This window comes from Marasmius oreades, chromosome 9 (assembly GCF_018924745.1).
Source record: "Marasmius oreades isolate 03SP1 chromosome 9, whole genome shotgun sequence".
NCBI classification, from domain to species: domain Eukaryota; kingdom Fungi; phylum Basidiomycota; class Agaricomycetes; order Agaricales; family Marasmiaceae; genus Marasmius; species Marasmius oreades.
The window spans coordinates 558,372-583,643 of record NC_057331.1 but is presented as its reverse complement, the minus strand read 5'-3'; the positions used below and the strand labels follow the sequence as shown (position 1 = coordinate 583,643).

The 25,272-nt window shown below is 47.8% G+C and overlaps 10 protein-coding genes and 2 non-coding genes across 13 annotated transcripts; 6 read left to right on the top strand and 6 right to left on the bottom strand.

Moving 5' to 3' along the window:
• Positions 1-47: 47 nt before the first annotated feature.
• On the top strand, positions 48-1,302 carry E1B28_013120 (uncharacterized protein; the record flags this gene model as incomplete). Its single annotated transcript, XM_043158267.1, has 3 exons — positions 48-154; positions 217-1,001; positions 1,056-1,302. 2 exons carry the CDS (start codon positions 48-50, stop codon positions 869-871), a joined length of 762 nt encoding a protein of 253 aa, XP_043003611.1. The 3' UTR covers positions 872-1,001; positions 1,056-1,302.
• E1B28_013119 (uncharacterized protein) lies at positions 1,170-2,237 on the bottom strand (the record flags this gene model as incomplete). Its single annotated transcript, XM_043158266.1, has 4 exons — positions 1,170-1,487; positions 1,552-1,717; positions 1,799-2,099; positions 2,159-2,237. 4 exons carry the CDS (start codon positions 2,235-2,237, stop codon positions 1,170-1,172), a joined length of 864 nt encoding a protein of 287 aa, XP_043003610.1.
• Positions 2,238-2,291: 54 nt separating this feature from the next.
• E1B28_013118 (uncharacterized protein) lies at positions 2,292-4,121 on the bottom strand. 2 transcript variants are annotated; one of them, XM_043158265.1, is made up of 9 exons: positions 3,908-4,097; positions 3,805-3,855; positions 3,496-3,747; positions 3,402-3,437; positions 3,163-3,345; positions 3,038-3,106; positions 2,826-2,977; positions 2,386-2,762; positions 2,292-2,321 (listed from the first exon to the last, which is right to left on the bottom strand). In XM_043158265.1, the coding sequence occupies exons 2-8, from the start codon at positions 3,825-3,827 to the stop codon at positions 2,476-2,478; spliced, it is 1,002 nt and encodes a 333-aa protein (XP_043003609.1). In that variant the 5' UTR covers positions 3,828-3,855; positions 3,908-4,097; the 3' UTR covers positions 2,292-2,321; positions 2,386-2,475. The 2 variants fall into 2 exon arrangements, with proteins under 2 accessions (XP_043003609.1, XP_043003608.1); XM_043158264.1 differs by having other exon boundaries at positions 3,805-4,121.
• An 817-nt stretch (positions 4,122-4,938) lies between these two features.
• Positions 4,939-6,589, bottom strand: E1B28_013117 (uncharacterized protein; the record flags this gene model as incomplete). The annotated part of the gene is made up of 4 exons (XM_043158263.1): positions 4,939-5,668; positions 5,723-5,842; positions 5,901-5,939; positions 6,009-6,589. The coding sequence occupies 4 exons, from the start codon at positions 6,587-6,589 to the stop codon at positions 4,939-4,941; spliced, it is 1,470 nt and encodes a 489-aa protein (XP_043003607.1).
• Positions 6,590-7,353: 764 nt separating this feature from the next.
• Positions 7,354-7,427, top strand: E1B28_013116. Its single transcript has one exon. It is a non-coding gene; the product is annotated as a tRNA-Val (tRNA).
• Positions 7,428-7,701: 274 nt separating this feature from the next.
• Positions 7,702-9,260, bottom strand: E1B28_013115 (uncharacterized protein; the record flags this gene model as incomplete). Its single annotated transcript, XM_043158262.1, has 7 exons — positions 7,702-8,317; positions 8,371-8,439; positions 8,489-8,578; positions 8,641-8,784; positions 8,842-8,871; positions 8,930-9,175; positions 9,238-9,260. 7 exons carry the CDS (start codon positions 9,258-9,260, stop codon positions 7,702-7,704), a joined length of 1,218 nt encoding a protein of 405 aa, XP_043003606.1.
• A 1,294-nt stretch (positions 9,261-10,554) lies between these two features.
• Positions 10,555-11,088, bottom strand: E1B28_013114 (uncharacterized protein; the record flags this gene model as incomplete). Its single annotated transcript, XM_043158261.1, has 2 exons — positions 10,555-10,954; positions 11,018-11,088. The coding sequence occupies 2 exons, from the start codon at positions 11,086-11,088 to the stop codon at positions 10,555-10,557; spliced, it is 471 nt and encodes a 156-aa protein (XP_043003605.1).
• Positions 11,089-13,956: 2,868 nt separating this feature from the next.
• E1B28_013113 lies at positions 13,957-14,044 on the top strand. The gene has a single exon. It is a non-coding gene; the product is annotated as a tRNA-Asn (tRNA).
• Positions 14,045-15,056: 1,012 nt separating this feature from the next.
• E1B28_013112 (uncharacterized protein) lies at positions 15,057-15,791 on the top strand (the record flags this gene model as incomplete). Its single annotated transcript, XM_043158260.1, has 1 exon — positions 15,057-15,791. The coding sequence occupies one exon, from the start codon at positions 15,057-15,059 to the stop codon at positions 15,789-15,791; it is 735 nt and encodes a 244-aa protein (XP_043003604.1).
• Positions 15,792-16,419: 628 nt separating this feature from the next.
• E1B28_013111 (uncharacterized protein) lies at positions 16,420-16,833 on the bottom strand (the record flags this gene model as incomplete). Its single annotated transcript, XM_043158259.1, has 1 exon — positions 16,420-16,833. One exon carries the CDS (start codon positions 16,831-16,833, stop codon positions 16,420-16,422), a length of 414 nt encoding a protein of 137 aa, XP_043003603.1.
• Positions 16,834-19,212: 2,379 nt separating this feature from the next.
• On the top strand, positions 19,213-20,413 carry E1B28_013110 (uncharacterized protein; the record flags this gene model as incomplete). Its single annotated transcript, XM_043158258.1, has 6 exons — positions 19,213-19,217; positions 19,275-19,439; positions 19,499-19,522; positions 19,584-19,802; positions 19,865-20,040; positions 20,097-20,413. 6 exons carry the CDS (start codon positions 19,213-19,215, stop codon positions 20,411-20,413), a joined length of 906 nt encoding a protein of 301 aa, XP_043003602.1.
• A 2,325-nt stretch (positions 20,414-22,738) lies between these two features.
• On the top strand, positions 22,739-24,934 carry E1B28_013109 (uncharacterized protein). Its single transcript, XM_043158257.1, has 8 exons — positions 22,739-23,255; positions 23,318-23,377; positions 23,432-23,522; positions 23,584-23,781; positions 23,839-23,871; positions 23,936-24,244; positions 24,302-24,474; positions 24,540-24,934. The coding sequence occupies exons 3-8, from the start codon at positions 23,500-23,502 to the stop codon at positions 24,839-24,841; spliced, it is 1,038 nt and encodes a 345-aa protein (XP_043003601.1). The 5' UTR covers positions 22,739-23,255; positions 23,318-23,377; positions 23,432-23,499; the 3' UTR covers positions 24,842-24,934.
• The last annotated feature ends 338 nt before the right edge of the window (positions 24,935-25,272 follow it).

Sequence of the window (25,272 nt, the reverse complement as noted above, 5' to 3'; positions counted from 1 at the left end):
CATCGGCCGAGGCGAGCCTGTATAAAGTGCGGCTCAATTCGAGTCAAATGCCCAAACTCACCACGAACGAAGCAGTTATGATAACTATATATGACCTAGGACCCTCCAAGTTCCCGGAAGCCTTTGGTTGTTCCCCTCACGTACGAAGAATAATGTGCGTTCGCACTTTTCCCGACCCGCCATGACTTTGCCCTGACGGAGTTCTTCCCAACCCAGCTTTGCGCTCAACTACAAACAGCTCCCATTCAAAGTGTTCATTATTGCATCGTCCACCGTCGACTCCGTGGCCAAATCAGTTGGGGCTCCTCCAACTGCTACAAAACCCGACGGTTCACCCAAATACACCGTTCCCTTCATCCACGACTCCGCCACCGGAAGGTCTATCTCTGATTCATTCTTAATTGGAGAATACCTTGACGAAGCGTACCCGCACACACCGAAACTCGTACCAGAAGGTACTCGGGTGTTACAAACGGTCCTCATCGACACTTTCAACGCCAAGCTCCAATTGTTGTTACCAGTTTTTGTTCCCAGCTTCTGCAGATTCTTATCCCCCGAGTTGAGGGAACGTATAGAAACATTGAAGGGGCCGCTTCCTGATCTACTCCCGGCTCATGAGCAGAAAGAGGTGTGGGAGAAAGCGAGGAAGGGTGTTGAAGAGCTGTTGTCAGACGCTGCCTATGGACAGTCCGGTTCGGTGTTTGTGGGCGGGGAGAAACCGGATTTTGCGGATTTTGCGTTGGCGGCTTCACTTGCGACTTTCAAGGTTATGAACGGGGAGGACAGTGACGAGTGGAGGAATGTGAGTGGGTGGAGTAAAGGAAGAATAGGAAGATTGGTTGAGGAAATTTTGCGGCACGAGGGGGTCTGAGAAGTTTGCTGTTAGTCGCATTTTGGAGGAAACCTTGGGGTTTTTCGATTACAGATGGGAAATGATGGCTCCTGGTGTATGAAAAGCCGAGTTTCACTCGAGAACGATCGCGTTGACGTGAATGAGCAAGGTGGAAGTTGACTTTGTCGAAAGATAGCAGCCGAACTGAACCCTGGCATGATAGCTCCGACTCCTTACTACGCTTAAACCAACTTTGGTGGACGTTGAAGAGAAAAAGTGGCTATATTGATACAACCAGAGGAAGCGTGTATTACACGGAAACCATGCGGAAATGTGTTCAAGAGAATTGACTCCAACGGGGCAGACCCGCCAGGGATTTATGAATGGAGGCTCTCCATAATCCCAACGCCCTACAGTTGCACCCAGGATGAACAGTTGGCGAAGAGCGTGCGATCCTGAGTGCCCTTTCGAAATCGTCCACGGATCTTAAACCGAGATGTTTGACCACAGGTTCCATGGCAGTAACGATATTCGCTAAGGATGGACAAGAGATTGACTCCTTGTAACCGGTCGGGTGGACTCTGAAATCTGGATGTTCAGATACAGCGACCCGATATTCTTCCATACACTTCAACCAGCTTTCTTGGTACTGAACCTGAAGGAAGTGGAATGCATTAGTACAACGGTATCGAAAAGGAGACGCGTAGAGGTGGGCTCACCCAGATGCAGAACGATTCCCGGTTTTGACCGAAAACTTTCATGGCGTTCTTGACAGTAAAGCCCATCGTGAGCCGAGCGACATCGTCGATTTCTTCGAAATCACCGTGAACTGATTTGAATCGTAAAATCTTCATGGCATTTTCAGAAGACTTTCCCGCGATATGACTATAACAGTGGCAGTGTGGATGAGGACAGAAAAGTTGGTGAGCCAGTGAAACAACAGAGAGAACGATTGAATATACGCACGAAAACGCCTTCCTGCAAGCCAGCAAAGCAAATTGATTCTTGTACTTATCCGCTACCTCCGCCAGGGACACCAACTGATCGACGCTCAACGTAGATAAATCCTTGGGTTTAACATTGTGCGTGAAGGGAAGAAACAGCCGTAGAATGGTTGCACTCTCTGTGAACCAAACGACCTTGCGTGAATCATGTGTCATTGGGAAACCTTCGCTGAAAGCTTGAAGATTTTGAGTATGTGCACCAAACAGTTTTTCATCCGATGATTGAATGAATATGTCAACGGGAATGGTACATCCAGTGACGACTGCATTTGAGAAATTCAGGACTTTTGAAGACTCTTGAAGCGTTAGAAATAAGACACACCTTCGCAGGTTTTTGGCAACTCATTATCAGCGCCACCATTGCTCTCAACGTTGGATCGAGTTTCGTCCGTTTCACTCATGGTAGCTCGTATGAGGAATTGGGAAGGTAAGACAGGTTATGTGTGATATTAAGGGATCTTATCACTTTATCTTATCTTACTCCACTAATGATGAGATCACAAACGTCACTCTTGTATCACTGGCGACGAAGTCGATGGAAAAACTCACGTTGCGGCGAATAATGTTCCTTGACATTGTGATTGTTCCCATAGCTAGAACGACTATTCATACATACATTGTTCGTAGTCCATTTTCTATTCAAGCAGAAGAGTAGTCAGGAGGCAGTCGTTCGGTCCGTTCCCCTTCTAGTCTAGTCAGTCTATCCGTCAGGAGCTCAATCTGACACCGAAGGGCCTGAACCGCATCGTTGACAGTTTGCGATACCGTACCAACTTCGGTAGCACTGTCATTAGGGTAAGGAGGAGTTCGTTCAAATGCCTCCAGCTGACGTTCGAGCCGCTCTCTCTGTAGTCCAATGATTTGCACCTTCTGGTCTCGTGCATCCGTGGAGGTTGCACTACCTGCCTCGAAATAGGGTGTTAGATCTGCGTATCAAGTACCCATGAACTGTCATGTCCGACAACACTAGCACTTCCGAAATGGCGTACCGTTGTTCTGATGTGCTCTTTTCCTTCGCCGCCTGAGAAGGTAAAAGATAGATGCGATGACAACAATCAGACCAGCCAGACCCCCGATAACACCGCCGATGATGGCACCTTTCTTTGATCTCTGATTCTGTTGCGCGATTGGGGGGGTACTGCTAGCATGGAAGAAAAAATTCAGGGTGCGGACCGAGAACAAAGTAGCCAAGTGACCTCACTTTGTTGCAGTAGGTTGAGGTATAGTCGTAGTTCCACGACTTGAATTCGCGCGAGTGGAAGTACTTGACCTGAAATATCTATTCAACAAACTTTTCATCGGTTAGGCAATCATTGATATCCTTACAATGTGGTGATAGGTGTTGCATTGGACGTGGTGGAGGTCGTTTCTGTACGAGTTTCTGTACTAGTTTCAGGCGGATTCGGATTCGGACTCTGACTCGGGCTCGGGCTCGGACTTGGGCTCGAGGTTGTTACGGCCGATGACAGTGCCACTAGTGTTCCAGGTGCGGTGAAGAACGGGCTTTTTCTAGTTAATTGACTCTTAGTGATATTTTGAGAGCCCACGAAGTTTGAACCACGTACGTAGAATGCCGTTTTACTGCGAAGACCAGAAAAGGTCTATTCAAATTCCAAAGGTCAGTACCACATTTTCCTGGAGTGTTTTTGGTGCGCTTACGATGGTGTAGTGAAAGTCAAGGTAAAAGAACCGCTTTCATTCTCTGAATCTTTTACGAAGTAGACATCAGAAGGCCCCTTGTCATGACCTTCAAGCTGCCACTTGACAAATCCAAATTCATCTGGATCGCTCGAATCGCGATGCCAAATGAACGGAACAGGTTCGAGTCTAGTGACGTTGGCAGGTAAAGGTGGATCTATGCGGAGCGCTGCTACGTTTCCCAGAGGCAGAGGGATCAATATTGAGGAAAATCTGGATGTGTGTGTAGTTCAGATGATGCTGGAGTGAATGAACGAGTGGAAGACGTACGCCAGCCTATGAATGCGCCGCATAGCAGTATTGGCAGAGGCGGGAGATTTCCTTCGATGGGAGTCGTATGCGTTCAAGAGAAGAGAATATTTAGCCACTTTACGTTCAAATCCGCGGCGTCGCAGTTGCATTGATACATGTTGCAATGATACAGTTGCAGCGAATCTTGAGAGCCTTGGCCAACCCATTACTAAACGCAGTATCAGTATCGATCCGTCATGCTACGAAATCATTGGCCAAGAGGGGTGGAGAAGGTAGAATGTGATTTGATCTACCCAGGAGAGTTTGTGATGGTCGCTATCGAGGTGAAAATTTCCCTCGAAAGGGCGTGACAAGCGACTGCACAGCCACGACAGAATTTTTTCATCCCCCCTTCCCTCCCAGTCAAGCACTCAATCTCCTTTGGTGACTTCAAGACACAGAGCGTCAACATTTCTCCTTCGACTCGGTATTTTCTGTTCTTCTTTGTTGCTGAGAAAACGACACATCAGGAGGTGACCCAGTCGTTGGTTTAGTCTTCTCGCGAATCATTGATTCTCTGCTTAGAAATGTTTGCGATATTCCAATCATGGAACTGTCTGCTGTTCGATATTCCATGGTGACTGGAATAGTGGTGCTGATTGTTGGTTCGAAGTGTGGGTGGGCGGATGTGGGTTCATCTGATCTTCGGACGAGGTAAGTTGTGTCAGACATTGCACTCAGACGATCCGACTTGAGCAGCTGGTTTGACATCTTCCTTATCCGTCGGGGGCCGAGAGAGAAAGGTTCAGACTTGCTTAGAGACAGGTTACGACAATGGAGTTCTCATCTCGGTCCCATGATGCTAGTTTTTCGAGGCCCTGTACCTCCACTTCCTTTCCGAGCATAGTATTGAATTTCAACGAGTCAAGTCTTTATCTAGAGGAGGCATTGAATGTGACAGTAAGATACAACCGTTCGAATCTGGATTGGAACATCTTGGGCCAGCTTGAGAGATGTTAGTGGTAAACGGGGAAGGATCACCATTCTCCACGCGTATATGGCGACGGTGAGCCCGAACCCTTCATTATAATTTTTGTACCGTAATCTCATTGTCCTTGTCGCAGGTCTGTCCGAGAGTCCGTAATATAGTAAATGTACAACCATGCCACTGAGTCAGGGAACACTATTCCAACCCCTCATCACCTCTGGGACCTCGGCCCCATCTCTCCCATACGCCCAATCCGAATTTCTAAGCTCCTTTAATTTCTTAACTCTATCCATTATCCAGTCTTTCTCAAGGGGGGACGCCGAAATCAATCGAGACTGTAATTCGATGATCTTCTGCTCTATTTCCATTTGCCTATCCGTTCGGGCCCAAAAGGCATCTTTCGGTTCTGTCGGTGCAAGAGGATTAACATCATGTTTTTCAAGAACATCTAAACCTGCTAGGCTCATAGAATTCCGAGCCTGTTTTTCCTTGAAACTCCCCGTAAAAGTTGCTGTAGACGACGAGGTGTCTTCAGTGGGATCTTCTTTCCGGAATGTTAGGCGTCTAGCGATAGCCCGTACCATTTCATCTCGATAGAACATGATCGAGCTGGTCCTACTCATCGTGTCTCTTGATCTACCTTTCCTATGACGCCGTTGTCGCCATGCGAAAAGGAGAAGGAGGGAGACCAAGATGAACATGCTACCCCCGAGCGCACAGCCTAGTATAACGGCTTTATTGTTTTCCCCTGTTTTTACCGCGGTACCCAAAGGAATCGTCGATACGGGGCTTGTTAATGCGGACGAAGTGGAAATCACGGAAGTCTCTGTAGTGGCACCCGTAGATGTTGGAGTGCCAGCCTGCGCTGGCCCATTTACCGTGCTTGACGCTGAACTGCTGCTGCCAGGAGTTGAACTGTAGAGTCTCAATTCAGGAAGTGGACAAATCGGTCAATAACCATTTGCTCACAGGGCGGTGTTTGTAGATGAGGCGGATTGTGCTTGCGTTGTGGTGGAGGCGGTGGTGGAGGTTGTTCCGGTGCTAACAGTCGCTACCACTGTTCCACTAAAAGTATGTAACACTTTCTGTCTAGCAAGAGGACATTATGTTAGCTCTGGCGACTCGAATTGGCGTTCCGAAGATGTACCCAGGGGGCTTCCCTTTCTTTGCTACAATCGAAAATGACCTACGAACCAAGAACCGTTCGTCAGTTCTCCATCTGAATGAAAGATAAAAGGAATGGTTAACCGCTCACGTTGCACTGGGGAAAGTCAGTGTAACGGTCCCATTTCTTGGTTTGTCGTCCTCGTCATCCTCGTCATCTCCGCCACCGAGATGTATCAGGAGTCGGAAACGAATGTCAGCAGGTGCAAACATCCTGGAACCGACAAAGTCCTCGTTGTCCTTAGAGGATTGAGTCGGGCTGCTATTGACCGCAATTGCAGTGACACTCGATGGAACGTCGTCGTCGTCGTCGTCGCGAATCCAAGTGAAAATTTGGGGCTGATTTACAGGGACGGTGAGGGGAGGAGCTGGCTCAAGATGGAGCGCCGTTGAAGTCGTCCACCACATGGATATGAAGGTATATCTGAGAATGGAGGGCATCCGTAAGAAACGCATTGATAAAGCCGCTGGTCGAGGTCTTCCTACATTATTCCATTCCACAACATCGTGGAAGGGGTTGAGAGATAAGAGTAAGTTGTCTTTGAAGTTAACAAGAGATGTAATATGTTCTCTTAGAGGTATTTCGTTGCACATCTTGCCCACAGGTTGCCCTGACCATTGATTGATCCCTCTCTGGACGAAAGAGTTTGGAATCCATGGCCACCAGTTCATTTTGATGGTGATGAACGGTAGGACCTGCCAAAAGCGGGGTTCTGGATAGTGCTGATGGAATGAAGGACTCCATGGCAACGGAGTGGTGAAGGTACGACAGTTCCGACTTCGTCAAGGATAAGTCCTCTCAAAATGGAGTTGACATCAGTGAACTAGACGACACTGTGAGATAGCAGGACGGCTTTCTCGGCATCTTCTACACTCGTGGGAGAACTGAGTTCCGATTACCATCGGCCTATGACCAAACAAAGGATTCGATCGGCGTCCAACGCTTGAATAACATCTGTAGTCCGGCGAATTCAAATCAATATCGATTCAAAGTGCTGCACGATTCAGTCACCAGTGGCTTCGTTGAGAAAGATAGTAAGGGTCGTCTCTCGGGTTCGCTCCTTCTGGCTTCAAGTTAATCGTAGACAATCTGTCTGTCAAAATCTGACGGCAAGCTGCAAAGCACAAGAACCGAATTGGACACATCGTCTAAGCGAGGATCGCGAGTGTTACCATAGGATACGAGGGGAGTTATATGGTGGCAGCGTTGAATTTATCGAACTTATTCAAATATGGTGTTGGCAGAACCCAGAGGTAAATTTCATCGACTTCAAGCTCAATAGAGAGAAATGACGGTGTGATCGTTCTGACCTCTTTTATTCCTGTTCCCCAGAAACAGGATAATCGCCAACTAATGTGAATTCGTAAACCCTCACGCGAGTCGAGCGGGTTACAATTTTAGTATAAGTACAGTAATCTGATCTTGCTGTAAATATGGTTCGATGGCGTAGTTGGTTATCGCATCTGTCTAACACACAGAAGGTCCCCAGTTCGAGCCTGGGTCGAATCATAACTCTTGCAAGTCTTTTTTCCCCCCATTCATTAATGAAATTTACACTGAAGCTCAGACCTTCTCGAATTCAGACTACGATGTTACGCATTTAATGGAACTACAGTAGCCCGTACTAACGCGTAGCTGGCACGAGACCACAATGCAGTGAAATGGCCATAGCGTTCGCTTGCACTGGAGCTCTCGGAAGAAGCTCCTCCAACTCTTTTTTGTGAATTTTGAGGAATCATTCAGTGATTATACATCCATAATACATAGCATTCAATATGCACTTCTATCCCTTCATCACCTCTGGAACCTCGTCCGAACCATCCCCATCCCGCCTGGATGCCCAATCTGAATCCCTGAGCTGCGTTAACCGCTCAACTCTCTCCCTTAACTCCTTCTTTTCACTAGGGGAAGCCGTGATCAACCGGGATTGCAACTCGATGATCTTCTGCTCGATCTGCATCTGCCTATCCGTTCGAGCTCCGGACGCGCTCCTCGTTTCTATCGTAGCGGGTGATTCGACGATTTTACTTCCTAAAGCACTGACTTCATCATGACCATCCGCCGAACCCACATCGCGATCATCGAAATCTTCCCTTAAGGGTGTAGTGGGCGAAGCGGTGATCCCTTCCTCCACGGGGTACTCTTTCCGGTGAATGGTCAAGCTTAGACGTCGACCGATTGCTTGAACCATTTTGTCTCGATAAAATACGTCCGAACCCACGGAGTCATTCCGTGATAGTTTGTTTCGGCGACGGCGAATCAACAAGAGGAGAAAGAGGAGGAGTAAAAGGATGAAGACGATACCACCGATGACAGAGCCGATGATTATGGGTTTTGTATTTCTAGAAGATGCGGATGTGCCACCCACAGTTTGGGAAGGAGCGGTACTTGTAGGAGGCCTTTGTGGACGTCAGGATGCTACTAGCATGTATGCCAAAATTTCAGTGCTCACCCATCCGTCTCTGGTGCAGAAGCCGGTGTCGGATTTCCAATGCTGGTGTTCGAGTTCGCATTGTTGGTACTGAAAGTTGGTCAATCCTTCATTGATAGGCGAAACTTAGTCTCCTTACGATGTAGTCGATGGACCGGTAGAGCTTGTGTCTGGGGTGGCTGTGGAGCTGCCAGAGCTTGAGTCGGTACTGGTGAGAGTGGACGATGCACTGGCAGTGAAAATTTCAGCTAAGAAAGTCCGCCATTGATAGGGTAAAATTAGTCTTCTTACGATGAAGTGGTAGAGCTTGGATCTGGCCCAATGGTGGAGGAGTTGCCGGAACTTGGGTTGGCACCGGGAGTGCTGGGTGTTACACTGCTAGTGGATTGTGCGGCGACGATCGTTCCGGGAGCTGTAAAGAAAGTCGTCTTCGTGCTATGATAGGACAGACTTAGCAGCTGTCGTGTAGAATAATGCAGTGGTAAGACGTACTGATTGTCGACTGCTACAACCTGAAATGGCCTATACCAACGTTCTACCTTCATTATCCCTCCTTCTCAGATATTTTTAATTCACTCACGACAAATTGGTGAATGTCAAGGTAAACAAGCCGCTTTCTTGATGTGCGTCATCCTTGTCCACTTGGAGTGGATCGGACGGACCATTGTCATCGAGCTGTATTTTCCGAAAACTAAACTCAGATGGATCTTTCGGATCGCGAATCCAAGTGAATGGAACACCCTGGCCTGTGACGACAGTAGAAGGGAGAGGTGGGTCGATCTGAAATGCTGTAGACGTCAAACATGCCATAAATACGAGGGTACATCTGCAATTTGAACCTTTGGTCAGCCAGAGGAAAGGTAAAAAGCAGAAAGGAGGTATTCGTACATTATTAGGCCATAGCGTCGCATGATACAGAGTCGAGAGTTGGGGAAGGGAAGGTCATCGTCGTTTCCGATAGTAGCAATGGATATAAATGTTCGGTAAGCTGTCCTTTCCGATACGATACACAGCCACGAATCTCCTCTCTGGTTGTCTGATCATTGAGTCCTGATTGATGGACGATCCTATTTTTGTCCGGTTCTTTCGTGCATTGGTTCCCTATAGCGGATCATGCACATTTATGGTAGCGAAACCTTGAAGATCGTGGAAGTTCTCGAAATCATGAGGCTTCAATAAGACTCCACTGTTAAGTAAGGGCCATGAATACGGCGGGGATTCAATCATGGGTACATACAGTGCTGTTACATCTGGTTCTCACCGTTGGCGACGGGATATGCTTTGATCAATCAGATGGTGGCGGGTCTGAACCGGACTATGAACACAATTCCAATGAATGAATCAATATACCCGGCGACGTCAGCCTGATCATGATACCTAATAACCATGAAACTACTCCAACAGCCCGGGAATTCAAAAATGGGACGCCACGGTAAAAAGTCGTTGCCAAACGGCGAATAGGTGAGAAATGACCGCTATACTGAGGAGAAGCTACGGGAGGAAGACTTGGTCAATTATGAGTCGAGAGATGTATCACCAAAGAGGAACAGGAATCCAACTCATGATCAATGTTGGGGTTGAGGTGTGATGAATGTTCGCAAGGCCGTTCAAACTTCGTTGAACTTCACGTGACATGTTTGATCTCGCCTCCGGTCGGAACCGACGAGGTGTCTGACTTTAAAGTGAGTGTCCGACGACGAGCAGAATTAAGATTATCGCTGATTACTACAGTCAAGTACACTACGAGTTACAGAGCACTGAGAAATGTGAATACCGACTGGAGTAACGCGGTTATGGAGCACTTGAGTAATTCGGCGGCGCCGACTCCCCTGGCCCCGCCTCAAGCACAGCTATCCTCTGTGTCAACAGGCTCACCTGCTGTCGAAGATCTTGATCTGTGTCAGTTCCTCCTACGTCACCGTGATCTCTTGATACTTGGAGATGATGCTCGAGTTGAGCCCTCTGCCCAACCATGTGCATCTTTCGCTCCCTCATACTCAGATTTCTGTCGGCTGTATCAGATTCGGTTGTCAGGTATGGTACGCAGTCTGTTTCGATAATGTCGTGAGTTGAACAGAGACATGATACATCAGATTAAATGTTAAAAGCCATACCTAGATCCTAATGAGCAGTTTCCCTTTTAGTCCGCCGCCATCGTAGAAGAACGTAAATGCTGAGGGCAAGTATAGCCAGCCCTCCTAGCCCTCAGACTACACCGCCTGCAATTGCACCTGCCATCGATTGATGACGTTCGCTGGAGGGCTGTTGAGGAGAAGTGGTATACGAGGAGCTTGGTGAGGGTATGGTGCTCGTTGTACCGCTATTTACGAGACCGGGGTCATACGTTTTGCTGTCATTCGTATATGGCGGGGTGTTAGTTTGTGGGGTACTTTTTGGTAGGCTGCTTTCCGTCTGAAAAGCTTCGCTTGTAGGCCTGTTGGTAGCTACTGAATTGGTATTTGTTGGGGTATAATTCGTGGGGCTGCCATTCGTCTGACCGTCAGTTGTTGGGCTGTCATTTGTTGGAGTACTATTCGCCTGATTTGTTGGGCTGCCATTTGTTGGAGTGTTATTCCCCGGACTTCCATTTGTTGGGCTTGTTGATCTAGAGAAGGAGAAAATGGGCTTAGTAACAATATAACTGTTCATTGAATAATATTGTGCTCACTTGGTAGAGGAAGAAGGGAATGAACCAACTGGATACCCTCTCGGACCAGCGCGTACAGCTGAAGCCACCATTGGAGCGATATGCGAGGTTACATCTCTGGTAACAAGAAATTCTGGTCAATCGGGTTACCCATCTTGATGAATGAAAATAAGAAACGTGCATATGGTCTCCGTTTGCCAAAGATCTAATCATCCGGATTCCGCACAGATGGCAAAGCGCGTCGGCGATCTCCGACACATCGGCGCCTCGAATCGAAGAAGGTAAAGATCCACTCACGAGGGAACATGCAAAGACGTGAAAATGCTGCTCGGTCTCTGAGCAACGTTCTTGTCCGGTGGCAAGATTTTTGGCGATTCTTGGTTCGGTGTATTGTGTGTTATTTCGATTTCACGAAACTGAAACCGGTTAGGCCTGTCGTATGAATCAATGGATGGCTGAGAAACGGTTACGGTGGCAGGTAGGGGCGGTTCTATACGGAGTGCCCTGACCGCTGAGAGGCTTAGGAATGTAGATGTAGCGATCAACGGAAACCTATGTCAAAGCGTGAAGGTGAAAGAATCGGTCAAACACCTTTGACCGAGGTCTATGCCACGAGCCACACTCCCTCTGCCACTTTGGCCGACTCACCTCGTCGACGCTGACGGTCAGCGAAAATGTCTCGAAGCCACCGTCGCCACATTCACGGCGTATATAACGCCAACAACAGTCATACTGTTTTTCTCGTGTCCTCTTTCATTCATCGCATCTCACATAGCTCGATAGCCTCAGTTGAGGTTTTCTTTTTTCATCCCACCCTTTCCACTTGCCCATTTTCCTTTCTTGGTTTAGATTAGTTAGCACCTGTCTTGTACTACGTACTACGCCTGTGCCGGCTTGAGCTTTGGCCCACATCGGGACCAGTGCGAGAGAGCTTGGGCGTCCAAACAATTCAAAGGTGAACGGTTTGAATGTGAAAAAAAAAGCGTAAAAAGCTTACTTCCTCCCATAGTACTGAAAATTTGGGGGAAGCATCAGGAATGAGACTGGTTTCTTCTGTGAATTCTATGTTAATATACCGGCCCCCATATCTGTCGATGCTGTATTCGGAAAGACATCTCTCCTAAGATACCGCCTTGATGAATTGATGCTAGAACCGCCCAGGACCTCCCGCAGACGTTGGTGCTGCATGGAACAACGTTAGCAAGATACGAGGCATCCCCTCGGTTCCACAAGTACAAGGCAGAACGCAATAGACCAGCAATCTGTTTCTGCTTCTATCACCTGCATTTCTCGATAAAACATCGACTCTAACTTCCACTCCACCGTCAACTGCAGGTCTTGAGGGCTTGAGGGCTTGGGTACTTGTTCATATCTTCTCTCGCGTCCAGCTTTCCATCGCGTTCCGTTCACTAGCATAGGCGAGCCATGCCTGAGGACTAGAAGAAGTGGAAGTTGAGCAGGAGTTGCCAGTAGTGGTTTTCGACGCTTGCCTCTTGCTTCATTCAGATAGTATATGAACCGAAAATAATGCTGTTGCAAGCACGACAAAGATACCCCCAACGACGCCGGGTTTTGGGAGCTACTCACAGTATGACTCAGCGGACGTTAGAGATGAAAGGATAGAATAACCTCACTTTGTTGGAACAGCTCGGGGAAATAAATTCTTATGGAACAGGCATCCAAAAGAATGGCTAACCTCACAATCACGTTGTTCTCCCTCCAAGCGGGGCGATAGGGCCACTGGAGTCAAAAATCCCCCATGTCCGTCATATTCTTTAAGTATTCTGTTGTCGTTCCCAACAGTGCCTCTTGTGTTGCTTCCGACCTTCCTGTGGTCAATCCTTCAAATTCAACCTCCGGAACTGCCTTCCTTTCCACATCTTCTTTTGCCCTTTTCTCATAATCCTCAATGCCTCAGTCTCGTTCTTCAATGGCTGACTTCACGACTCTTCCTGTGCATCGATACCTCCTTCATTGCCCACAGAATTCGACCGACGATCTTCGTGAATAGTGGAAAGATTGGCTTGCTGACAGCATTCCACGTAGGAGTCCTGAAGCGAAATTCGTCGAAACGCCTAGGGGACCAAACTGGGAGAGATGAATGGTACTTATTCGAATGAAAAACGACGGGTCGCCACGATGGAACCGGTGGTCACAGGCTGTCACAGAAAAATTACTTCAATGCACGTGATGGCACTTGCCAAAGCATGTTTTCCGCCATGATTGAACTCTGCGCAACCCTCGTCATTCGCTTCAAGTCAGATATCTTCAAGTGGTACCCAATGCCCATAGGACTACGAACTTGAGCTCTGTGGTTATAGTGCCATTCAGTGGTAACGGAAAATTGACGGGAAACGACAAGGTGGAGTCGACATCACTGTTCACGTTCAGTCCCAACTCTATGCTGACTATACCGAGGGGTACGCTTGGTTGGACCTTTTCATCTCTCACAGTGAACATTAACTGAGGTCCATAAGTACCATTTGAACGTCTGGAAGGTCACTACCATTTCAAGTTTATTGTTGTGTAGCTTCAGGGAAGCGGGTAGAGAATAATTCAGATGGATGCGAAGACGGTAAGCACTGGCTTTTAAACTCATTAAAATGAGTCAACAATATTTCTACCACATAGGTGCAGTCTTAGCCTTGCAGAAAATAACAACGGAAGGCATCCGGACACCATCTGTTATCGTGCCCGAGTGACTCATAATAAAGCAGGCCGGCGCGACCTATGCTATCATTGAAATCTTTTTCCTCATTCTTGTCGTATTCTGGCCTTCTCTGAAAAGCGAAGCAGAGACCTGGTGCGCAACTGCTTCAATTCCTTCAGGTTGGTTGGGGGGAAGGAGGAACATCAAACTAAATCCACTACCGGGTTCTGCCGGATCTGAATGTCTGTCGGTGTACAATAAGTACACCCGCTTCTCCTCTAGCTAGATCTCAGCGACACATGTAAATAATTGCCCCATGGCTGAGTTGGTTACAGCGTCCGACTGTTATCGCCTGGCAGGAAATCGGAAGGTCGTGAGTTCGAGCCTCACTGGGGCAGTATTTCCTTTTCGAGTTTTAATTCTTTTGGCTAACGGAATGGAGGTAATACGATAGCCTTTTATACATGTACTATATGTACTATCGATCGCAAAAATCGTCATTCTTCATCGAATCACGTAGACATCTCGAGTAATGGATCACCAGGGCGACCCTCAACGACGGTCCTCGAGCAGAAGGCGGGGAAAGTGGCCCCAAATGTAATCCTATCCGCTAGAAGCCCCCCGAAATCGATTCTGGCCCTTCATGCTTTCCAAACCAGCCCTATCAAGTACAAGTACCTCCCTCGGACAGACGAAGGGTCAATAGGACTTAGGTTGTACTGCTTCCGAGTCCCATCAGTACCAGTGCTTCCTCACACCAATCATTAGACGGCTTTGCATGCCACCAACAGTAGTTGTGCTCAGAAATCTATCTTTTTGTCTTCCAAGTTGGTGAGTTAACTTAATGCGAGAGATTCAGCGAAATCCCGGCCAAGCTCACGCTCGGCCTCAGCTCAACCTACAGCTCCCTTTTATGCAGCTCAGACCCATGAACGAGGTTCGACACCGAGTCACTGCACCCGTAACCTGTTCAATGGCGGTGAAGTACGTCGAATGTACGTACTACACTCAAAATTATACTTACCTTGTTACGCTCGGGGTACTCGGAATCGGTCTATCCGCTTAGACGACCCGCTTGAACACTCCTTTCAATCCCAAATTCGGTGATCCTTGTTGTTTCCGAGTCCCTCGCTCTCACGAAGTATCGTTATAATTATGTGGCATCAATAACACCTCGATGGTGCCCCATGAAATGTCTCTGATTTATTACATCCAAAGCGTGAAAAACTGTGGCATTCGGGAAGAGGAATTTCCAATACTTCGACACCTTTAACGAAGAATCTGAGACATGAAGCCACAGTCCAGTCGAGTGTTTTGTATATAGGATGAGAGATGCTTCTACTTCTCTTCACTTTGAATTCAACGAGTCTTAAAACGCATCTTCAATCCTACTTCTACTTCCGAACAAGAATGTCCACATCACGGTTTTCATCACCGGAGGGCTCTCCTGCTGGCAGGAGAATACCCCGACCTCCAAATTCCTTCATTCTATTCCGCCGAGACACGTTGTCTCAAGGAAACGTCGCAAAGACCTTCGTCGATCCTTCCACTGGTTTCACACGACCCAGGGGCCAACCCGATCTCTCGAAGGAAATTGGAGTTTTGTGGCGGGAGGCACCGGATGATGTTAAGAGGCGCTATAGTGAATTGGCGGATCAGTACCTGTACGAACATAGGGGCAAGTATCCGGGCTACAAGTACAAACCTCAGAAGTCCAAGAAGTCGGAGAAGGACTCAAGGAGGGACGTGAGAACAACCTCTTCAAAGTTGGAAACGGGCACGAGCTATTACATGCCCACGGACTCTCGAATCCGAACTTCTTCCAGTACTGCGGCATATGTACAACCTCCACCTCCATTACAGTGGCATCCAAATGTACCGCCTCTAACACCGGATCAAGTCTACCCGGGTCACACCCCTTACGCGTTCGGTTTCCATTCTTTGCATCTCCCTGGCGAGAATTATACACCACAGCTCGACCCCTCCCCCGCCGTGATGATGCAGGCTGCATATCAGCAACATCAAGGCATAACCGAGTCGTATACCACCTACAATCCCCACTTTCCCGAAATGCAAGCTTCGGTCCGTCGTCCAGAATACCGGTCCACACAAAATATTGGTATCGATCCCCGGTTATTACAATAATATCCCCGCTGTTGGAATTAGGAAACCTCCGATCGGGATTTACATATGGACCCCAGACCCAGTTTATTCTCTCTTCAATCCTTTTCAGTTTGTCGTCCTGCTATCGTGTTTTTTCATCTGTCTCTCAAACTGCTCTGTTATTGTTCTGTGACTGCTAGCTATCAATTGCAATGATTCTCGGACTAAAGATACTTACTTTCGCACCTCTCTCTAATCAACGATAGATAGTACATAGCATATCGTCCACTCCATATGAATACCAACCAATGCTGACAAGACGTCAAATCGATAAGAAAATCGCCCAGGTTGGGGTTGTAGGTCAAGGCAGACAACTTTGCCAAAATGAGCCTCTATTCGAAACTCCAGTTCCTTTCCTATCAGATAAAAGGGGCAGGGGCTTCGCGTTTGACCACGGTGGTAAAAGTGAAGCTTGACCATCCGTCACGGTGAAGGGAACCCATGCACGGCTTTAAGGCGTCCTCTGAGCGAGAAACGAGGGCGGATGCAACTAGCGCAAAGAAAGCTGGGCGGAGGTTTTGCGGCCGGTTTGGAGGTGCCGCATGCAAGTCAGTACTGCAGTAACGCGTATGGAAAAAGATTAACGATACGGCGTTCTTCTCCTTAACAGTCAGAGAGATATGGGGTTGCGAGAAGGAGGTTCATCGAATTTAAAGAAAGGGCTTCGGCGCACGAATGAGGACGGTGAAGACGGTGAAGAATAAGATGAAGGTAACGGCGCGCACTGGGCAAAAATGACAAGAAACAGGGGGATTTGAGTATTGGTATGGCTAAAGAGACAGAAGCATGTCGGACGAAGAAGTGAGGTCGCCGTGGTGCGTACTAGCATGAAGTTGTGACGCTTATCAGCGAGAAGGAAAGCAAGCACCGAAATAACATCTGAAAAGGATGCGAGCGCGGATGATAGAACGTTAACAAATAGGCTGTGGTCGAGGGAGAGAAATGAAGTCGAGTCGTTGTGGCGTCTTCTGTGGTAAAGCTTGGGGTAGCGATGACCGGCGAGGCGACAACGCCGAAGGTACATCCTTCATCTTCATCTAGTACCGAAGCCGCCCTGTCAGCCATAAAAACATGGCTTCTGAAGGTTTTCGTCGCCCATCGCCCTCCTCCCCTTGCTGAGGCTTCCACCGTTCGCTCCTCCCCCGTTTGGCTCCGCTTCATTCGGCTTCATTCAGCTCTAGCCCAGCCAACTTGAAAATTTTCTATCCATCATGATGGATGGTAGCGCTGCCTTCGAGGCTCATAGAAGTGGAGGTCTGCAGAAGATAAATCTGTCAGATGTTCACGAGGACTGAAAGCAAACGTAGAAGCACCTTACCCGAATACACGAATGGTGGCCAACGTTACACCAATACTTCCCTCTCCACCTACCCTCAACCTCGACCACTTGCGACAAGCCCTTCAACATCAGACACAATCTAAACAGGTGAAGGAGGCCGTCATCCACCAGCGTCGGGTCTCTAGCGTCTGCCCCCCTCCATACGGGTTTTCCAGATAAGCCATCCACCTTATCCCAGTGTTCTTGGCGACCTGATCCAACGAAGAGGACAGTTACCTCGTCACAACGGCGACGAAGGTGATAATATTGCTCTCAAATTGCCGTCGAGATTGGGGGATAATCTTCTAATCTATTGAAAAGGTTCAGGTTACGGTTGCTCAAGGTAAGGAGAGAAATGATACGTGCTGTGTTCTAGGTTCGTCACCCGCAAGCAGAGCCGGCCAAACACTCAATAATTGCTTCCGACTATATCTTCAACGCAGATTCACCGGCACCTGCTTGACACATTGGATTTTGGACGGTGGAATGGCGTCGGAGGGAACACTTCCAGCATATGTAGGTGATGCTCACATGAAAAGCAAGCGGGAGCCGATGGGTTTTTCGAAGCTGCGGTGTATTGGCCGGTGGAGGTGTTTCATACGGTATTCTCGAGGCAAGAGCGGTAAAATCGTGAAGGACGGTGGTGGTGAACGTGGCCTGTAGATACTAGAAACGATGTAAGTACAGTTGGAAAGGGTGTAAATGTGAAACAAGAGACTCACCATATTCTCAGTCAGTCGTTAAATGTTGAACGCCGACCGCAACATTTTTCGCGAGAGCAGCCTGAGTGCGTGAACTCCCAGAGAGCAGCAAAATTGAAACTTTTTGCTGAAGGCATATCTAGAAGACGGATGTATTGAATACTATTAGAGCCATATTATTGACAGAAATGTGAACCTGACAAGTAGGAATGAGCGCTTGAGCCTGAAGATGATTAAACCTTTTAGCACGAGGCGAGAAAAAAAATTCTTTTGGGGCAGTCAAACAACGTCATGTGATGCTTGAGGGCAGGCTTAAACCCTTCCGTGCTGAACAACCTCAGAAAGAAACGGCGTAACAGAAAACAGGATACGACATGATGTGAAGCCTACCTTACTACAGTCTACAGGTGCGTCAACCACGATTCAGATTCCGACTCTGCAGCTAACCCTTTAACGACACCTTTTCTACCTTCATCCATACAGTCAGACCTCAGAATTCAGATCGCGGGTGGGGTAGTTGGGTGTATAGCCAGCCTTACCGAGGTCATTTTCGTTATTGTATTTATAGATTAAGGACTACGACATTAAAAATACTGGTGAGTCACTATCGAAATCATTGTCATCTGAGCTCACATTGAACATGGAACCATACAAATCTGCGGCCCGTTTTGGAGTTGTTTTCGAAAGTACTGGTTTTGCTGTCAACGCACGACACAAAGAATATGGCATGCAGGTAGTTGGACAATTGAAAGAGCGTCTTGGAATTCGATTGGAGCCAATCCTCCTGATGACCTTGCCGCATTGAACCAAGGAGATGACGCCGTAGAAGTTCTCCAGTACTATCAGATGGATTTCTTGACACGGAGAATAGCGATGGTAGAGACGGGGATAGCAGGTCTTGCGCCGCCTGATTAGAGTCCCAGTGATGATCGATGAAGCTTGAAGATCCGTTCGCGACTCGGCAGGATCGTTCTGCCGATACTTACATACCATTTGTTCAATGTGCTGTATCAGGTAACGAACTTCGAAAAATCCAACAGGGTGCTGGTGAGTATTGATAGAATCAGTCACAGGCCTTAGTACGGTGGTGTGCGAAACGTAATGTTCAACTGACGGTCGAACAAATGCGCTCGGGTGCGATCATATTCCGATCAACAATCAATGGTCAAAAAACGGGAGAAGGTTCAAGGTGAGCTTTTGTTCCCAACTTCGTACATATGTCAAGAACAGCATCTCGCAGAAAACTTATACCCGCAGTAATTGAATTTGGCAACGGCATTTTCGCTTCCTCAACCTTCGACTCTGTATCACGCGACGCGATATTGAATATGACAACGTTCGCTTCCCCACCTTCGACTCTGTATCATGTGGGTGGCGCTATGGAATGATGTACGAATTACCTTATTTTTATCTTTCCTCTGCCTGACCAACGGGATTTACTTGCAGGCATACCCTTGTATCGACTTCTACAGCATTTCAGATCGACCTAACTATCCCTTCTCCCGACCCTTCGACAAATCCATCCGAGTTTAGTACTCGGCTGATGCTAGTCAGTCCGCCACTCCCACTGGACAAGGATAGTACACATCAGGAGGATGAATCGTTTACATCGTGAGTGAATAAAAAAATATCCGAGAAAGAGGGTTGATGAAGGAAGCATGTTGGTATAGGCCATTTCTGCTTGCAGCAGACGCGTACGTCTTGCCACTGCTTATGCTACACGATAACTGCTAAAAAATCGGTCCTTATACTTAGCCTTACCTCAATCTCTGGGAGCCAGACGAGCTTTACAGGTGACGTCGGCGCCATCCCGAACAGCGGATATGCCATCAACGCCGAGGGTACTGCGGGCGGATCTATTCACTCAAACGACGGATTTGCCGTCCCTGGCCACGCCGCTGTGACCAGCGGGTCTACCACACCTCTTACGAGCCCGCCGCCGCCGACAAGTACTTCGATTTTTCCTTCGACGAGGTAAGGTTGTCTCGTCCATTCAGTTTGAACCTATCTTAATTGAACTTCCGTGCCGTTGTTAGTACCTCGACTGCTACCGTTACAGCCCCGACCCAGTCAGAGGAATCACGACCTCACAAGTTGAATACCGGTGGTCTCGCCGGTGGCATAGCGGGTGGCGTGCTTCTCATAGTTGTGGTCGCCACCTTTGTCTTGTGTATTTTGAAGCGAAGGAACAAAAAATTGGAATATAACCTTGGTGAGTTCTAAATGATTCAAGCTCGTCTGAGCTTCCAACAATCACTCGGTACACAGTGCATACAGGTCCAACCCCGTATTTTTATATGATACCATCTTCCGGTTCCGACGCATTTTACATGGATATCACGGAACGAAAAACTCAGATGTTCAGCCAAAGAGAACACCTCAAACGTGAGTTAGAGGTATATGAGCAAGTGTCCCAAGATTCGAACTCGAGAAATGAGGACAGTCCCGATGGTATCAATGGATCAAATCAGCAAGATGACGTTGTACAAGTAACTCGTCGTCAGATGGAAGTTTTAACTCGGAGAATAGCGGCTTTGGAGGCAGTCACGATGGCACCTCCCGATTACAGCTCCCATATGAGCTGACTGTAATTCTCACCATTACCTATAAAAGATATGTACTCGTATTGTTTAATATCTGTTCAGCGTTCTCAATGATACGAAGTTGGGACTCATTCTCTGTCTACCATCTTAATCTTAGTCTCTCTAGTCTTCTCGATGCAAGTCTCAATGTCTTTCGTCTCGTTTCTCCAATGCGATCCATCCGAGTTTTTCAGCTCGATGGCCCCGGAGCTATCGAAGGAGACATTCGCAGTAGAAAAGAATAAGCTTAGTACATCGGCAAAGTCAGCAAACAGCTCGGTAACCATGATTTTCGAATACCCATCGTGAGTGAATCAAACTTGAAGTTCGGACGAAGGTAGCACATCGCCACGGCGATATGTCCTTTTCGTCCTCAATAGTCACTATTTTGCTTACTATAGTTGCATTCCCGACCCTTCGACAAATCCATCTGAGTTTAGTATTCGGCTGATGCTAGTCAGTCCGCCACCGTTCCCACTGGACAAGGATAATGCAGGTCAGGAGGATGAATCGTTTACATCGTGAGTGAATCATGTGCGAGTCGGTGGCTTGTATGAAATAAATTAACGATACGGCGTACTTCTTCTTAACAGTCAGAGAGATATGGGGTTGCAAGAGGGGGGTTTATCGAATTAAAATAAGGGCTTCGGCGGCGGCGCATGACCAAGGACGGTGAAGACGGTGAAGAATAAGATGGAGGTAACGGCGTGCACTGGAGAAAAATGACGAGAAACAGGGGGGATTTGAGTATTGGTATGGCTAAGGAGACAGAAGCACGTCGAGCAACGGTGAGGTAGCTTCGGCCATTCTGACGCTTGGCATCGAGAAGGAAAGTAACCACCGTAATCAACTCTGAAAGGAATGCGAGCGCGGATCATAGGACGTCAACAAACAGGCTGTGGTCGAGGGGTAGAAGTGAAGTCGAGTCGTTGTGGTATCTTCTGCTGGTGACCAGGAACGAACAAGAGAAACCTGCGGTAGCGGTAAGACTGGCGAGACAACAACGGCCAAAGCCTACATCCTTCATCTTCATCTAGAACCGAAGCCGCCCTGGTAGCCGTAAAAACATGGCTTCCGAAGGTTTACGTCGCCGATCGCCTTCCTTCCGCCGATCGCTCCAGCCCTGTTGAGCTTCGCCTCATTAAACTCTAGCCCAGCCAACATGGATGATACTACTGCCTTCAAGACCGACGCGTATAGAAGTGAAGGTCTGCAGAGGATAATCTGTCAAATGTTCACGAGGACTGAAAGCAAACGAAGCAGTTTACCTGAATTGATGATCAATGAACGGTCGCCAACCAGGCTCCACCAATACTTCCTTCTCCACCTCGCCTCCACCTCGATCACCTACGACCAGACCTCCGGCATCAGACACAATCTAAACAGGTCTTCAGAAGGAGGCCGTCGGTAGGGTTTCCAATCTCTGCCCCCCTCCATACGGGTTTTCCAGACAATCCATCCACCTTATCCCAGCGTTCTTGCCGACCTTGATCCAACGAAAAGGACATTTACCTCCTCACAACGGCGACGAAGGTGATGATACGAGTACGGGCTTCCAACAACATTTCCTTTTCTATGGCAAGTAATTGCTCTCAAATTGCCGACGGGATTGGGGGATAATCTTCTAATCTATAGAAAAGGATCAGGTTACGGTTGCTCAAGGGAAGGAGAGAAATGATACGTGCTGTGTTCTAGGTTCGTCACCCGCGAGCAGAGCCGGCCACACACTCAATAATTGCTTCCGACCATATCTTCAACGCAAATTCACCGGCACCTGCTTGACACATTGGATTTTGGACGGTGAAATGGCGCCGGAGAGAACACCACCATACGTAGGCGATGCTCACATAAAAAGCAAGCGTGAACCGATGAGTTTTTCGATGCTGCGGTGTATTGGCCGGCGGAGGTGTTCCATACGGTATTCTCGAGGCAAGAGCGGTAAAATCGTGAAGGACGGTTAGTGAACATGGCCTGTAGATACGAGAAACGATGTAAGTACAGTTGAAAAGAGTGTAAATGTGAAACAAGAGACTGACCATTTCTCAGTCAGTCGTTAAATGTTGAACGCCGACCTCAGAGTGCGTGAACTCCCAGAGAGCAGCAAAATGGAAACTTTTTGCTGAAGGCATATCTAGAAGACGGATGTATTGAATAGTATTAGAGCCATATTATTGACAGAAATGCGAACCTGACAAGTAGGAATGAGCCTGAAGATGATTAAACCTTTTAGCACGAAAAGATTTCTTTTAACAACGTCATGTGACGCTTGAGGGCAGGCTTAAGCCCTTCCGTGTTGACAGGTGCGTCAATCACGATTCAAATTCCTACTCTGCAGCTAGCCCTTTAACGACATCTTTTCTACCTTCATCCATACAGTCAGACCTCAGAGTTCAGATCGCGGGTGGGGTAGTTGGGGGTATAGCTAGCCTTCGTGATTGTATTTATAGATTCAGAACTACGACATTGAAAATACTGGTGAGTCACTAACAAAATCATTGTCATCTGAGCTCACATTGAACTTGGAACCATACAAATCTGCGGCCCGTTTTGGAGATGTTTTCGAAAGTACTGGTTTTGCTATGATCGGAAGGAATACAGCATGCAGGTAGTTGGACAATTGAAATAGCGTCTTGGAATTCGATTGGGGCCAATCCTCCTGATGACCTTGCCGCATCGAACCAAGGAGACGACGCCGTAGAAGTTCTCCACTATCTGATGGATTTCTTGACGATGGTAGAGACGGGGATACTAGCAGGCCTTGCGCCGCGAAGATCCATTCGCGACTCGGCAGGATCGTTCTGCCGGTACCTATCCATTTGTTCGTGTGTTCAAGGTGCTGTATCAGGTAACGAACTTCGAAAACTCCGAATGAAACGTAATGTTCAACTGACGAACAAATGTGCTCAGGTGCTCTCATATATTCGGATCAATCATTAATCGATGGTCAAAAGAGAGAGAAGGTTCAACGTGAGCTTTTGTTACCAATTTGGTACATATGTCAAGAACAGCAGCATCTCGCAGAAGATTTATACCCGCAATATTGAATTTGACAATGGCATTTTAGCTTCCCCAGTTTTTGATTCTGTATCATGCGACGCTTTGGCCCAATAATGTCAGAACTACATTATTTCTGCTTTTCATCTTTCTCTGCCTGACCAACAGATTACTTGCAGATATACCCTCGTATCTACATGCTTGACTTCTACAGCATTTCAGATCTCCCCACCTATCCCTTCTCATCCATCCGAGTCGAGTTTTCAGAAACTTCAGATCGCGGGCCCTGATCCCGGTCAGTCCGAGTCACTTCCACTGGACGAGGATAGGGAACATCAGGAGAACGAATACTTTACCTTGACTTTCTCTAACTCATTGTGAGTGAATCAAAAGATATCCGAGGAGGGTAAAATGAACGCAACACGTCGGTATAGGTCATTTCTAGCTGCGACAGTCGAGAACAACGAGTGCGTCTTGCCACTGCCTTATGCTACACGATAGTTACTAAAAAAACCGGTCTTTTATACAAAGCCTGAGCACAACATCACTTGAACGTACTGTCTTGGACTCGAGAGGCGGGACCGGTGTGGCCGGTGAGATTACCAGTGTGTCTGGTAATATTGGCGATGGCGTTACCCCGGAGAGCCTCATTGGCATTGGTGATGTTAACGCCACGCGTCAGTCGCCCAATAGTATTGGTGATATTAACGCCACGAATCAGTCGCCCAATGGTATGAATCAGTCGCCCAATGGCATTGGTAACACTACGGTGTCCGGCGTCCAATATCAGTCGCATGTGTCCAGTAATATTGGTCATGACACTACTGTGCCTCCGACGCTGTAAGGTTGTCTCATCTATTCAGTTTGATCCTATCTGAACACCTGTGCCATTGTTAGCACCTCGACAGTTATTTTTACCACCCTGGCCCAGTCACAGTCAGAGAAATCACGACCTCGCACCGGTCTCATTGCCGGTTGCGTAGCGGGTGGCGTGCTTGTCGTGCTTGTAGTCACCACCTTTGCCTTGTGTATTTTGAGGCGAAGGAACAAAAAGCTGAAATATAACCTTGGTGAGTTATAAATGATTCAAGCTCGTCTGAGCCTCCAGCAACCACTTGATACACAGTGCACACAGGTCCAACCCCGTATTTGGATATGACGCCATCTTCCGGTTCCGATACACCTTACATGGATAGCAAAATTCAGATGCTCTGTCAAAGGGAACGCCTTGAACGCGAGTTAGAGGCTTATGAGCAAGCGTCGCAAGAGTCGAATTCGAGAAATGAGGACGGTCCCGATGGTATCAATGGATCAAATCAGCAAGATGATGTTGTACAAGTAACTCGTCGTCAGATGGAAGTTTTAACTCGGAGAATAGCGGCTTTGGAGGCAGTCACGATGGCACCTCCTGATTACAGCTCCCATACGAGCCAGTGATTACTGTAACTCTCACCATTAACTATAAAAGATATCATATCGTCGATATGTACTCGTATGGTTTAACATTTGTGCAGCGTTCTCAATGTTAACGTTAGATGTTGGGACTCATTCTTTGTTACCATCGGTTCATCATGGCCAAACGTTCATGCAGTAGCACGAAGCGAGTAAGCTGGAACGACTTAAGATCGTCAAAAGTTGTTCGTATTTGGCCATTGTCACCGTCCCGAAGCCTGCCTGACCGCCCCGAGCCGCCGGACCAGCCCTTACTCACAACCACGACATCCCTCGCCTGGCTGGACAACCCTTAGAAAAGATTCTAGCAACCAAAGAAACGGCGCATCAGAGGACAAGGTACGATACGAGGTAGTGGCTACCCTACCACACCAAGGTGCGTCAATTACGATCTGATCACGATTCAAATTCTGCAG

Bases quoted from the DNA above. Each gene is read 5' to 3' on its own strand.
- E1B28_013118 (XM_043158264.1), bottom strand. From the start codon at position 3,992: ATGGGTTGGCCAAGGCTCTCAAGATTCGCTGCAACTGTATCATTGCAA. The intron at 3,748-3,804 runs GTACGTCTTCCA...ACACACATCCAG, and splicing joins CGGCGCATTCATAGGCTGGC to ATTTTCCTCAATATTGATCC. The intron at 2,763-2,825 runs GTACGCCATTTC...CTTGATACGCAG, and splicing joins AAGAGCACATCAGAACAACG to ATCTAACACCCTATTTCGAG.
- E1B28_013109 (XM_043158257.1), top strand. From the start codon at position 23,500: ATGCGACGCTTTGGCCCAATAAT. The intron at 23,872-23,935 runs GTGCGTCTTGCC...TTTTATACAAAG, and splicing joins GCGACAGTCGAGAACAACGA to CCTGAGCACAACATCACTTG. The intron at 24,475-24,539 runs GTGAGTTATAAA...CAGTGCACACAG, and splicing joins AAAGCTGAAATATAACCTTG to GTCCAACCCCGTATTTGGAT.